The following is a 14586-nucleotide window of genomic DNA, read 5'->3' on the forward strand; positions in this document are numbered from 1 at the left end:
GCTTTTTTCGCGCTGGAAGTATTCCGCTAAATTATGATTGTGCAGATTGTGGTTAAAGGGACATCACGGTAAAAACGTTGTAATTTTCATTGCATGTACGTGTTTTGTTCCTTTCCAGTTATGTTTCTGTGCTGTCCCAATGTTCACAGTCCATCCCTATGTCCAACTTGACCACTTGATTAAGTTGGGAATCCCCCTCTAAATTTAGCGCGGAAATTATTTTTAAATCATCACGTGACTGTTTTGAAATCGAGGCAACACAAACACACGATAGTTTACAAGGCGAAATATTCCATCTTGCTTAGTTGGATAACGATATTATACAGTGGTTTAAATGTTAAATAACACGTTCTGTATATATTCCGGCACATATATTTATCCGTAAATAAGTGTAAACACCGTACATATAGTATAGTGACAGTAGCGATGTACTGGTAGACTGTATAAATGTTACTGAGTTTATGTAACTATTACCGAGTTTGTGTAACTATTACCGAGTTTGTGTAAATATTACCGAGATTGTCATGACCTACTATCCAGCAATCAAGCAGAATACGAGCAGCGTCCGTATTACTGCTGTTTTCATGTTTGAACTGTATTGTACTGCTTCACCAGTTTAATTCTAGGATTGTGTTTGACCCATTTTCCAATTATTCTCTTCATTGCGGAAGCTGTTATCGTTTTCAACCGCAGTCGATTCACATTGGAAGCCATTTTTGTTTTCAGGTGTTTTAGTGTGTTGTGCGCATGCGTGATATCGTATATGTCACAAAATTTGCATATTCAGACTATTGATCAACGAATTGGGATAACCTTTTTATAATTAATAATTGATGTTTTTAATATACATATATCATCAAATTCGAATGGTTATTGTTCATAAGGATATGTTTTTAAAGATATACCCAATAATATGAAAAAATACAAAATACAAATTGGTTTACCGTGATGTCCCTTTAACCTTCATTGGTTTATATGGCAATTACTAATGGTGAGCTAATTCATCATTCTGTTTTAATTTGGTTTTGCGCTAAACATCAAATCAATTATGATTACAGTTTGGTTTGTTTTTGTTTAATGTCCTATTAACAGCCAGGGTCATTTAAGGACGTGCCAGGTTTTGGAGGTGGAGGAAAGCCGGAGTACCCGGAGAAAAACCACCTGCCTACGGTCAGTACCTGGCAACTGCCCCACGTAGGTTTCGAACTCGCAACTCAGAGGTGGAGGGCTAGTGATAAAGTGTCGGTACACCTTAACCACTCGGCCACCGCGGCCCCAAATGATTACAGTATGTTATATCTGGATCATTAAGATCATGGTAAAGTATATGATCCTCACAAAAATATTATATGTTAACATTTGCAGTGATGATTAACTTCTGTATAAAAACCCTGTATGAAGATCTATATTGCCTGTATGAAGACCTATATGCCCTGTATAAAGATTTATATATACTGTATAAAGATCTATATTTCCTGGAAGATGACCTATATTCCCTGTAAGATTACCTTTTTTCCCTGTAAGACGACCTACTGTAAAAGTGGATATTTTTGCGCATTGAAATTTTCGCTTAGTCAGCCTCCAAACTGTTCGCGGTGTGGATATTTTCGCGCTGTCAGTCATGTTGAAAATATATTTTCGTGCTGCGATATCATTGGCCATGTACATAAAGTAAGATTATTTTCGGCAAACTCCATTGAAAGCTTGCGACGATCGGTCCAGTGAATATACCAAACTTTGATCAACAGACACGTTTAGGTTAATTAGTTGTAAGTGTGATCAATGCATTACGCCTGTGTGACAGAAAAAAATTTAATATATATCAGATATTTTAGTGTTGATTCAGTTTTTTACATTGAAAATACACCACGTATGAGACACCTAATTGCAGCTTAAGGCCCCGAAAATGTATAAATAACATGCGTTATCAGTACTTATTGTGACTGAGCACCTCTTAATTATTTCCAATCAAACTATTACCTGTAAACCTAAAGCTAGGTCAACAGGCCACGCGAGGCGTCACTCGCGGTCAAGTTGAAAGGATCGGAAGTCTGGTCATGCAGAGTGACGTGATAAGCATTCATGTCTAGTCAAAACAACCACAGGTGTCTCAATTAGCGATAGTTGATTTTGCAGGTATCAGATAAGTTTGGTGGTAATTAATTACGACTTTGCTATTTAAAAGCAGACATATTGATGTTCTGACCTAATTTTACCAACATATTTAGACCTATTTCTACAGTAGCCCTTTCGTATTCATTACAGTTAACTATCGATACTTTCTGATTCAAATAACACCTATAACCACGCGGAGACTCAACATAACATTTCTAATACAAGCAAGTTTATCTATTTTGTCACAAATAAAACGTGTGCTGTTTTGGGGCCTATAGCTACACAATGGCCGACCAGTTTTGCGATTGATATGTACAGTAATGTAGAAGCGATCAAAATTATCATGAAATGAAGAAAGATTAATGATCAATCAACATCAAATTAGATGAAATACTATCATTTTACTAATTACTCAAATTAGTATAACCATGTCTCTGACAAATGACCGACCATGCCGACGTTACACATCACAGACGACATGGTTTACTGCCAGGAACTTGCGTCATGGATATTAGTGTATTTAGTTTATTTGGTGGAAATATTCGCATGCCAATATTTTCACGTGTTATTATATTCGCGTGTGGATATTTTCGCGGAGATTTAATGATCGCGAAATAAGCGAAAAGTTCCACGCCGTGAACATTTCCACTTTTACAGTATATTCCCTGTAAGATGACCTATATTCCCTATAAGATGACCTATATTCCCTGTAAGATGACCTATATTCCTTGTAAGATGGCCTATATTCCCTGTAAGATGACCTATATTCCCTATAAGATGACCTATATTCCCTGTAAGATGACCTATATTCCCTGTAAGATGACCTATATTCCCTGTAAGATGACCTATATTCCCTGTGAGATGACCTATATTCCCTGTAAGATGACCTATATTCCCTGTAAGATGACCTATATTCCCTGTAAGATGACCTATATTCCGTAAGATGACCTATAATCCCTGTAAGATGACCTATATTCCCTGTAAGATGACCTATATCCCCTGTTAGATGACCTATATTCCTGTAAGATGACCTACATTCCCAGTAAGATTACATATATCCCCTATAAGATGACCTATATCCCCTGTAAGATGACATATATCCCCTGTAAGATTACCTATATCCCCTGTAAGATGACCTATATTCCCTGTGAGATGACCTATATCCCCTGTAAGATGACCTATATCCCCTGTAAGATGACCTATATTCCCTGTAAGATGACCTATATCCCCTGTAAGATGACCTATATTCCCTGTAGGATATATACCTTGTGAGAAGTTCAATGTCAACAGACTTGTCATCCAAACCAGCCAAAGGGCAGACTTGAACCAGGATGCCGTGTAGTTCACATAGAATCCATTCTGCAGCATCAACTTCTCCACTGCCCCCTGTGTATTGTGAGAAAGAGAATATATCAAAATATCTTAAACAATTATTTCCTGAAATGATTTGTTTTTCCAACTTGATATAGTGCTTAACAGTAATCTTTCAGATTTAAGACTACAAATATAAACGGTCAATTTTTTCTCTTGAGCTATGTTTCAAAAGTAAGAAAATTAAATGGAGAGGTGATGTTCACAGACATGAATCACCCCACATTGGAGTGGCAAGACTAAAGGCTACACAACACATGTCAAATCCAAGTAAACTTCGTTTGTTTCCTTGGTATACTATCAGGTGCTGACATTGCTGTTCACCTATACGTCGGCATATCAAGTAAAAGTAGCTCACAAGTAGATCTAGAAACATGTTTATGAACACTGTTCACATGTCAAGGCAATATAGGTCAACTATGAGCAAAAAACACATACAGCGGGGGATTCCTTGAAAGTCAAAACTTTCAGCGAACCTGCGAACAATGCAACCATAATTTCGTCTTGTGTGGGCAATCTTAACTATGGAGCAGGCAATACACAGGAAACTAGAAGATGTCTAACACCTAAATGCCACTGCTGCAACCTGACACCCAGAAACACAGTTTGGTGAGAATCGCATCAGCAGTTTGTGAGATTAGCTAGTTACATTGCATTGGGAGGGGACAGGCATTGGTAACACTACACGCTCCCTAGGTCAAAGGTAACAGTCAAGGTCTGCAGGTCCTTATTACCAATTGAAACGCCATGACACAAAGACCACACATGTCAAATACCTAAACTGTATTCTCATTACTATTGACACAAAACAGTTTTATAAAACTTTAACCCAGCCGTCTATGGATGACACTGATGCCGGAGATATAGCAATAGGCCCCCTAGACTTTGTCCTGGCCAGCTATAAATAGAAGCATCAAGTTTAATTAAAACTAAGCCGGTGGCTGACTAATATAAGGTCCTTTATATTTATGTGAAGTTTAATTTGAATCAGATCACCAGTTAAGCCAGCCAGCCAGACAGACAGACAGACACATAAGCTGACTCCAGTATACACCCATCTAAATTCATGGTCACAGTAAAACCTGGTGTCTGAATGTGGGACTAGGAAATCACAGTAAAACCTGGTGTCTGACTCTGGGACCAGGAAATCACAGTAAACCTGGTGTCTGACTCTGGGACTAGGAAATCACAGTAAAACCTGGTGTCTGACTCTGGGACCAGGAAATCACAGTAAAACCTTGTTGTCTGACTCTGGGACAGCTAGGAAATCACAGTAAAACCTTGGTGTCTGACTCTGGGACTAGGAAATCACAGTAAAACCTGGTGTCTGACTCTGGGACTAGAAAATCACAGTAAAACCTGGTGTCTGACTCTGGGACTAGAAAATCACAGTAAAACCTGGTGTCTGACTCTGGGACTAGAAAATCACAGTAAAATCTGGTGTCTGACTCTGGGACCAGGAAATCACAGTAAAACCTGGTGTCTGACTCTGGGACTAGGAAATCACAGTAAAACATGGTGTCTGACTCTGGGACTAGGAAATCACAGTAAAACCTGGTGTCTGACTCTGGGACTAGGAAATCACAGTAAACCTTGGTGTCTGACTCTGGGACTAGGAATTCACAGTAAAACCTGGTGTCTGACTGTGGGTCTATAGGAAATCACAGTAAACCTGGTGTCTGACTCTGGGACCAGGAAATCACAGTAAACCTTGGTGTCTGACTCTGGGTCTATAGGAAATCACAGTAAAACCTGGTGTCTGACTCTGGGACCAGGAAATCACAGTAAACCTTGGTGTCTGACTCTGGGACTAGGAATTCACAGTAAAACTTACCTTGAGTTTAGTACGCTGTTCCTCCGTCATTTTGTACTTCATACAGCCAACCGATCCCTCCATCAGATAAAACAAGTTCTTCAAACCGCTCTCCTGACACACATCAGTTACAACATTTAAACATTTAGAAATAGCAAAAGTAAGACATTAAAAATACATACCAATAAAAAGATAGTGTTTGGACCTATACTACACTTTACTTCCTTAAAGTTATTATACAACTAAACAATGACAGGTAAGTATAGGCCCTGTTATGTGGCAATAATCATCAAGAATCCATTCGACAATATCACTCAAGTTCTTAAAGAATTTAAACATATTTGACTTCTGTGACCATATAATCAACGTTCTGGGTAAAATCCGGAAGCTCCTCATCTCAGTATGGTACGTACATGCCCAACATAAGGCCTCAGATCTTGGTTATTAAAAAAAATCAACATGGAGTCATTACCTTGTATACCACAGAACAGTTTGGTCATTCAGATGAATTATAAACACATATACAATGTTTTATTAATTGTATTTTTATGTACCTTAGTTTTGAAACCAATTCTTGATGATCATTTACTTGTATTTAGAGATTTAAAAATCTTTAAAAATGTTATTTAGTTTCATGTTGTATAATATTTTATGTTATTGATGAACTAGATATATATAGGTGTTTAACAAAAATAAACAGTACATTAAAATTTATTCTAAAATCTTCCAGGGACACCTTAGATACCACTTTGTTTTATGTAATAACCATTTTGCTGAAAATGATACAATTTGGAGACCACACAGTGTCACCTCAGAGTTGTGATCTCACGTCAAAAACAAACATGACCCCACATGTGGCGCTATAAATGGTGCGCTTATAATACTTACCATCATGTTGTTGACTTGTTTGTCAAAGCGCTTGGTGCGAATACTCTCCTGGAGATCTTCCCAAGTCTTCCTCTCAACAATATAGGGTAACACCTGTCAAACAATAATTCTCTACAATATAGGGTAACACCTGTCAAACAATAATTCTCTACAATAGGGTAACACCTGTCAAACAATAATTCTCTACAATAGGGTAACACCTGTCAAACAATAATTCTCTACAATATAGGGTAACACCTGTCAAACAATAATTCTCTACAATATAGGGTAACACCTGTCAAACAATAATTCTCTACAATATAGGGTAACACCTGTCAAACAATAATTCTCAACTATATAGGGTAACACCTGTCAAACAATAATTCTCTACAATATAGGGTAACACATGTCAAAAAATAATTCTCCACAATATAGGGTAACACCTGTCAAACAATAATTCTCTACAATATGGAGTAACACTTGTCAAACAATAATTCTCTACAATATGGAGTAACACCTGTCAAACAATAATTCTCTACAATATAGAGTAACACCTGTCAAACAATAATTCTCAACTATATAGGGTAACACCTGTCAAACAGTAATTCTCTACAATATAGAGGTAACACCTGTCAAACAATAATTCTCAACTATATAGGGTAACATCTGTCAAACAATAATTCTCTACAATATAGAGGTAACACCTGTCAAACATTAATTCTCTACAATATAGGGTAACACCTGTCAAACAATAATTCTCTACAATATAGGGTAACATCTGTCAAACAATAATTCTCTACAATATAGAGGTAACACCTGTCAAACAATAATTCTCTACAATATAGGGTAACACCTGTCAAACAATAATTCTCTACAATATAGGGTAACACCTGTCAAACAATAATTCTCTAAAATATAGGGAAACACCTGTCAAACAATAATTCTCTAAAATATAGGGAAACACCTGTCAAACAATAATTCTCTAAAATATAGGGAAACACCTGTCAAACAATAATTCTCTAAAATATAGGGAAACACCTGTCAAACAATAATTCTCTACAATATAGGGTAACACCTGTCAAACAATAATTCTCTACAATATAGGGTAACACCTGTCAAACAATAATTCTCTAAAATATAGGGAAACACCTGTCAAACAATAATTCTCTAAAATATAGGGAAACACCTGACCAAAACACGTGTTGCGAACAAATCATGCAACAATAGATGCCAATAGATGTAATATTTACCAGTTCCTCATCTGTATTTTTCTGTGAGTATTTCTGTCGGGTGTCGTTGAGGGGCGGAGTCAGTATCCAGATATAGTCACCAGAAGGTAACTGTCGCACCTGCGCATCTATGTTCCTTTCAGCAGCCAAATGTAGCAGTCGCTCACGGTCACGCTCTTGTTCGTCAATAATCAAACAGATTTTTCTCCTTCCACATGTTGTGCTGTTTAAACAGAAATAACCAGTACATGAAATATATGTTTCACCTGTCCCGCTTTGTCATTAAAGTAAGTTTTAAGTAAACTCCAAAATTCATTCTGGGATTTACAGTTTTTTTCTCTAATTGATAGTATGGAAGAACCCTGTTTACAATTATTATATAGACATGTTTATATATTGATGCATTGCAAAACAAACATCTTCGCAGAATCACTGATATTCAAAATTCACCTAAATACTGTATGATATTTTAACCCAAAATCACTCTTTACTGACAATCGAGAAGAAATACATCTGATATATTATAGAGTTGATTTCAATTTGTCTATGAACTTATTTGTAAGTCAATTGGTCCAGGGGAAGCAATTTATAAAGATCTTATATCAATTTCTCTAAAACAAATGTTTTTACCACAATAATGCAGCACACAAGCAAATTTGTAGAATTTACATCCCCCGCTCTCCTGACATATTGTAGGTAAACGTTTATTGAAGTTAACATGTCATTGTAGCTCGATAGATTGAATATGAATCTTAAGGAAAAAAGTAACGCCTAATAGAGAAGTTAGATGTTTTATTGAATATGTATTGTGGGAAAAAGTAAACTGACTTTCAAGACTTCTCTTCTCATCTGCCATTAACAAACTCTATCACAAATTTGACTAGGCCCTTAATACATTGAATCCCATTTGAATACTTTCGGAAATATTAGGAAAGTTATTTAACAGCAAATAAACATGTTTTTTTGTAAATCATGGGATGATAACTCTGTTACTATGTTTGATGAAAATCAGATAATATTTGTGGCAGTTATTGTATGAAAACAAGGTGTCACAGACAGACAGAGAGCAGGGCAAACCCAAATTAATATCCCCCATTTTGGTGAAAGTTGAAATAACATTGATACTTCTGGAGAAACTGAACTAAACACAAAGCTTAAAAGTCCAGTTTCCTAGCATCCAAAATTTCCAGAGTCCATGGACCATAAATTCTGGATAATCTGTAAATGAAGGGTGTGTTGAGATGTCTCCCTATGTGTTCTAACTATATATATAATGTACCAAGTTTGGTTAAAGATGGGCTTACACATATTGAGCAACAAACCTAAACGCAAGACATTCAAGTTGTCAAATGTTGATTTTGAAGCCATTACTAATGTCTGCTAGAAACGTAACACCATTATTCTCGCTTTGAGATTTCATCGCAGTCAAGACCAATACCAAAATATTAGGTTGTCTTCATGTTTTGCTTAAAGTGAAAGGTTCCATGCAAAACTAAAGAAATCAAGATCTATAAAAATATAATTTCAACAAATGTCATTAAGTGTAAATATTTTATAGGGAAGTATACATACAAATTTACGTCCTTAAGTCTCAGTAGATAATTCAGTAATTATTTAATTTAATTCAGATAACCTTGACCCTTGGGCCAGACCATCTACATACCGGAGTCTGAGCGGGATATCAATCTTCGGAACTCCCTGGGAAGCAAGGTAACGGGACACAATCTGCTGAAAACTGAAAAGTTGCTCTGCCAGGTTCTGTCCCTTGTGTGTAAGAGCATACCTTAAAAATAGAAAATAGGTAACATAACTGACCTACTCTTATATAACAGGTAACATCACCGACCTACCTTATAATACAGGTAACATCACCGACCTACTCTTATATAACAGGTAACATCACCGACCTACCTTATAATACAGGTAACATCACCGACCTACTCTTATAATACAGGTAACATCACCGACCTACTCTTATATAACAGGTAACATCACCGACCTACCTTATAATACAGGTAACATCACCGACCTACTCTTATAATCCAGGTAACATCACCGACCTACTCTTATATAATAGGTAACATCACCGACCTACCTTATAATACAGGTAACATCACCGACCTACCTTATAATACAGGTAACATCACCGACCTACCTTATAATACAGGTAACATCACCGACCTACCTTATAATACAGGAAACATCACCGACCTACTCTTATAATACAGGTAACATCACCGACCTACCTTATAATACAGGTAACATCACTGACCTACCTTATAATACAAGTAACATCACCGACCTACCTTATAATACAGGTAACATCACCGACCTACTCTTATAATACAGGTAACATCACCGACCTACCTTATAATACAGGTAACATCACTGACCTACCTTATAATACAGGTAACATCACCGACCTACCTTATAATACAGGTAACATCACCGACCTACCTTATAATACAGGTAACATCACCGACCTACCTTATAATACAGGTAACATCACCGACCTACCTTATAATACAGGTAACATCACCGACCTACCTTATTATACAGGTAACATCACCGACCTACCTTATAATACAGGTAACATCACCGACCTACCTTATAATACAGGTAACATCACCGACCTACCTTATAATACAGGTAACATCACTGACCTACCTTATAATACAGGTAACATCACCGACCTACTCTTATAATACAGGTAACATCACCGACCTACCTTATAATACAGGTAACATCACCGACCTACCTTATAATACAGGTAACATCACTGACCTACCTTATAATACAGGTAACATCACCGACCTACTCTTATAATACAGGTAAAATCACCGACCTACCTTATAATACAGGTAACATCACCGACCTACTCTTCTGTGTAAGGACCTACCTTATAATACAGGTAACATCACCGACCTACACTTCTGTGTAAGGGTCTATTATCTTGGTTTTCAGACCAGGGGAGGTCTTAATCACCTACTGTGGTATACTGTCATTGTTAGTAATCCTATTACTGACAATGACAGTATACCACGGTACAGTATTAGCGTGGTCCTCAGATTAGGTGAGGTCTAAATCACTTACGTAGGGTTCCTGGCATCTTCTCTCTGGACAAAACCCTTCTGCATCAAGGTATTCTCCATACATTCAAACCCACCAACATAGCGACCTATAACAAAACAATAATGCTTCTAGTGAATATTACACATCTACTTTAGTACCCATAGCATTTGAGGTGATGACAAGAGGCCTAATGGGCTTGCATCACTCACCTACTACTGATGAAACTTTACAGATATTAGGACATTTGACGCCTGTGACCTTGAAAATGGGTCAGTGTCTTTCATTTAAAGAAACTTGGTAGCCCTAATTCCCAGTAGGCCCTATATCAGGTTTCTGGTCCTCTTGGTTAATGAGACGAGCTTTGTTTAAAGACTTAAAGCGTATTTGTGTTAAAGGAACAGGTCAGTGTGGCATTGTACATGTACATGGTGTGAAATTCAGTCCCTGTCAATCAGCTGATAGAGCATGCCTCTTTGGCTCAAGAGATAGAGACAGATTATCATAATGTTCATGTTCCATTTGTTATTAGCTTTATTTGTTGATGTCCAACAATGCTGTATGTATGATTGGTGGGGATCTCATCTACTTCTAAGATATAACCCAGAAACGAAGTCAACACTCAACATGATTGTGTTTAATACATATAGTTAGGGGATAGGGATCTCAGTAGTTTCAAAAACACAAGAAGATTTCTTTAATATTGATACATGTATTGCCAAATGGACCCCTTCTGGTCCCATCCTCAGCCCAGTCCAGTTCTGCTACATTTGACCCTTATGACCTTTGAAGTTGGTCAAGGTCATTTATTTGAACAGATTTGTTAGCTCTTTACCACAGCAGGCCACAAGCCTAATATCAGAGTTCTGGGCCTCATAAAGCGAGATGATGTTGTTTCAATATTTCAACATATTTGACCCCTGGGACCTTGAAAGTAGGTCAAGGTCGATCATTAAAACAAACTTTGTAGCTCTTAATCTCAGCATGCCACAGACCCAATGTCAGATTTCTGCACCTCTTGGTCATTAAGACATTGTTTAAATGGAAAAGTTGACGCTAAGTGAATGAATGGATGGATACAGATGGACGAACAATGCCACACCATTGCGTAAGCTCACTTGCCCTTTGGGCAGGTGAGCTAAATTCCCTTGATCTTTCAAAGGAAAAATCTATACCCATCAAAATGAAAGGATCAACATTGTATCAGTTTCACCACCTTAAACTAGCCTGCTTTGTTTGTTTTGTTTAACGTCCTATTAACAGCCAGGGTCATTTAAGGACGTGCCAGGTTTTGGAGGTGGAGGAAAGCTGGAGTACACAGAGAAAAACCACCGGCCTATGGTCAGTACCAGGCAACTGCCCCACATAAGTTTCGAATGCACAACCCATAGATGGAGGGCTAGTGATAAAGTGTCGGGACACCTTAACCACTCGGCCACCGCAGCCCCCTGCACTTCTGACCAAATCAAAAGGCCAAAGGCCCTGAGAAACGTCTGGGTCTGAGGTCATATAATAAGAAATTTAAAATTGGATTTTATAGCCAGACAGTTACATTTGTATCATATGAAATGTCTTAATCTGGTTATTCCTATTCTATATATATTAAAGAAAACGTGTATAACATATTTATCTGCTGACAACTTTCCAATAGCTGAGTATAGTTCTTTCCCTATTTCTTTAATGCTTGTTGAAGATTATTGATATACTCCTGAATCAGTAAAGCTGCTTGTAAATTTGAAAAAAAATCAATAGAACGACAAATTGGTCTATTAACAGAACATGTTGTACAACCAAAGAAAAAATTCAAGATGTACACAGCCTAAGTTTTTTTAAATTTTATTTATACTATAAGATGGTAATTAGGCCTAGCAAACATCTATTTTATTTATACCATAAGATGGTAATTAGGCCTAGCAAACATCTATTTCATTTATACCATAAGATGGTAATTAGGCCTAGCAAACATCTATTTTATTTATACCATAAGATGTTAATTAGGCCTAGCAAACATCTATTTTATTTATACCATAAGATGTTAATTAGGCCTAGCAAACATCTATTTTATTTATACCATAAGATGGTAATTAGGCCTAGCAAACATCTATTTTATTTATACCATAAGATGTTAATTAGGCCTAGCAAACATCTATTTTATTTATACCATAAGATGGTAATTAGGCCTAGCAAACATCTATTTTATTTATACCATAAGATGGTAATTAGGCCTAGCAAACATCTATTTTATTTATACCATAAGATGTTAATTAGGCCTAGCAAACATCTATTTTATTTATACCATAAGATGGTAATTAGGCCTAGCAAACATCTATTTTATTTATACTATAAGATGTTAATTAGGCCTAGCAAACATCTATTTTATTTATACCATAAGATGTTAATTAGGCCTAGCAAACATCTATTTTGTTTATACCATAAGATGTTAATTAGGCCTAGCAAACATCTATTTTATTTATACCATAAGATGGTAATTAGGCCTGTCAAACATCTATTTTATTTATACCATAAGATGGTAATTAGGCCTAGCAAACATCTATTTTATTTATACTATAAGATGGTAATTAGGCCTGTCAAACATCTATTTTATTTATACTATAAGATGGTAATTAGGCCTAGCAAACATCTATTGGATGACCCCTAGTAACACATTTTAACTCCGATAGAAAATTGCGGTCGCATTGTCCGACGAGACATATCTAGTTTTGACATCGATGCCAGTACATCAGTCACGGATCATAATCATTAGATTCTTTTCAAATAAACAAACAATAACCTTATTTAATAAAATCCTCACGAAAAACGGCAATGTAGTTTGTTACAACTTGCCTTCAATTCCTGGTGATATTTCTTGTGTATTCTAGCGACATACAAATGAATATGAAACTGCGAACGGTTGTTGGTTTCGTTACATTAGACATAACCGCCATTTTGGCCGATTAGTGATGAGTCAAGTGACAGCTGAAGTTATCTAGTGGAATGCTCGGGTGCATTTGACTACGTAAATAGGGTTGGTTTTAGACTTATATGAAATGTTCCTGCATATGAACTCAGGATGAACATATGAGTCTAAGACATATGGATAGTTTCTCTGTGAATGCATGTAAATTTCCACGACGATCAAACTGATTTTTTTTACTTTCGTTTTCAAGGCATTTTCCTACCACGACTATAACGGCAGGTGCCAAAGGCATCCTGACGTTAATAACTGTGACAACTAGATATACTGAGCGTATGACTAAATATTCAGTGACTAGATCCCTCCCTAACAGGCTGGAGACTAATAAGTAGCCATGACCTTACCGTTTTGTTTGTCGTGTAAGTCTGTGTCGGTGAGGGGCTGGGCTCTATCCTTCACTTCATCCTCTGTCATACTCAGTACAGGTGGTCTAGACGTGAACCCACTACAGTAAATAATAACACTCTATATAGTAGATAGTGACATACTACAGAATAAATAATCACATAAGTCCACAAAATGGTAAAATGCGAAAAAAAATGTCTGCATGATTTTGCCAAATCTTGATGATGACGATGATGATGTAGCGAGCATGTTCTGGGAATAAATCAAATGGCAAAACAACAGCTCAAGTTTCCTGGCAAAACAACAGCTCAAGTTTCCTGTCTTTTCCCCTGCAGGTATGTTTTGGTGATTTACCAAAGTAAATATATGGTTTGTGATGATTAGTAATTAGTACCCATCTACTCAGAGTTAATTAATGACATCAGAGTCCCACAATCAGGTTTTGGATTTGTCCATCTGAGTTTCACGTACATATACATGTACATGTATGTCTGACATTACATGTAGATTTTGATAGATCATGACTTACCTGTATGTCTGACATTACATATAGATTTTGATAGATCTTGACTTACCTGTATGTCTGACATCACATATAGATTTTGATAGATCATGACTTACCTGTATGTCTGACATTACATATAGATTTTGATAGATCTTGACTTACCTGTATGTCTGACATTACATATAGATTTTGATAGATCATGACTTACCTGTATGTCTGACATTACATGTAGATTTTGATAGATCATGACTTACCTGTATGTCTGACATTATATGTAGATTTTGATAGATCTTGACTT

The 14586-nt window shown here is 36.6% G+C and overlaps 1 protein-coding gene across 1 annotated transcript in view; it reads right to left on the reverse strand.

Annotated features, from left to right (window-relative positions):
• LOC117344746 overlaps positions 1–14586 on the reverse strand; it is a 63760-nt gene that overhangs the window by 27324 nt on the left and 21850 nt on the right. The window contains exons 10-16 of the mRNA XM_033907574.1: positions 13783–13883; positions 10489–10573; positions 9059–9178; positions 7417–7618; positions 6188–6280; positions 5321–5413; positions 3381–3501 (exon numbers count right to left, since the gene is read on the reverse strand). Of these exons, the coding sequence (XP_033763465.1) occupies positions 3381–3501; positions 5321–5413; positions 6188–6280; positions 7417–7618; positions 9059–9178; positions 10489–10573; positions 13783–13883 (815 nt within the window). The remainder of the gene's footprint in view (positions 1–3380; positions 3502–5320; positions 5414–6187; positions 6281–7416; positions 7619–9058; positions 9179–10488; positions 10574–13782; positions 13884–14586) is intronic.

Source organism: Pecten maximus, chromosome 16 (assembly GCF_902652985.1).
Source record: "Pecten maximus chromosome 16, xPecMax1.1, whole genome shotgun sequence".
Taxonomy (NCBI): domain Eukaryota; kingdom Metazoa; phylum Mollusca; class Bivalvia; order Pectinida; family Pectinidae; genus Pecten; species Pecten maximus.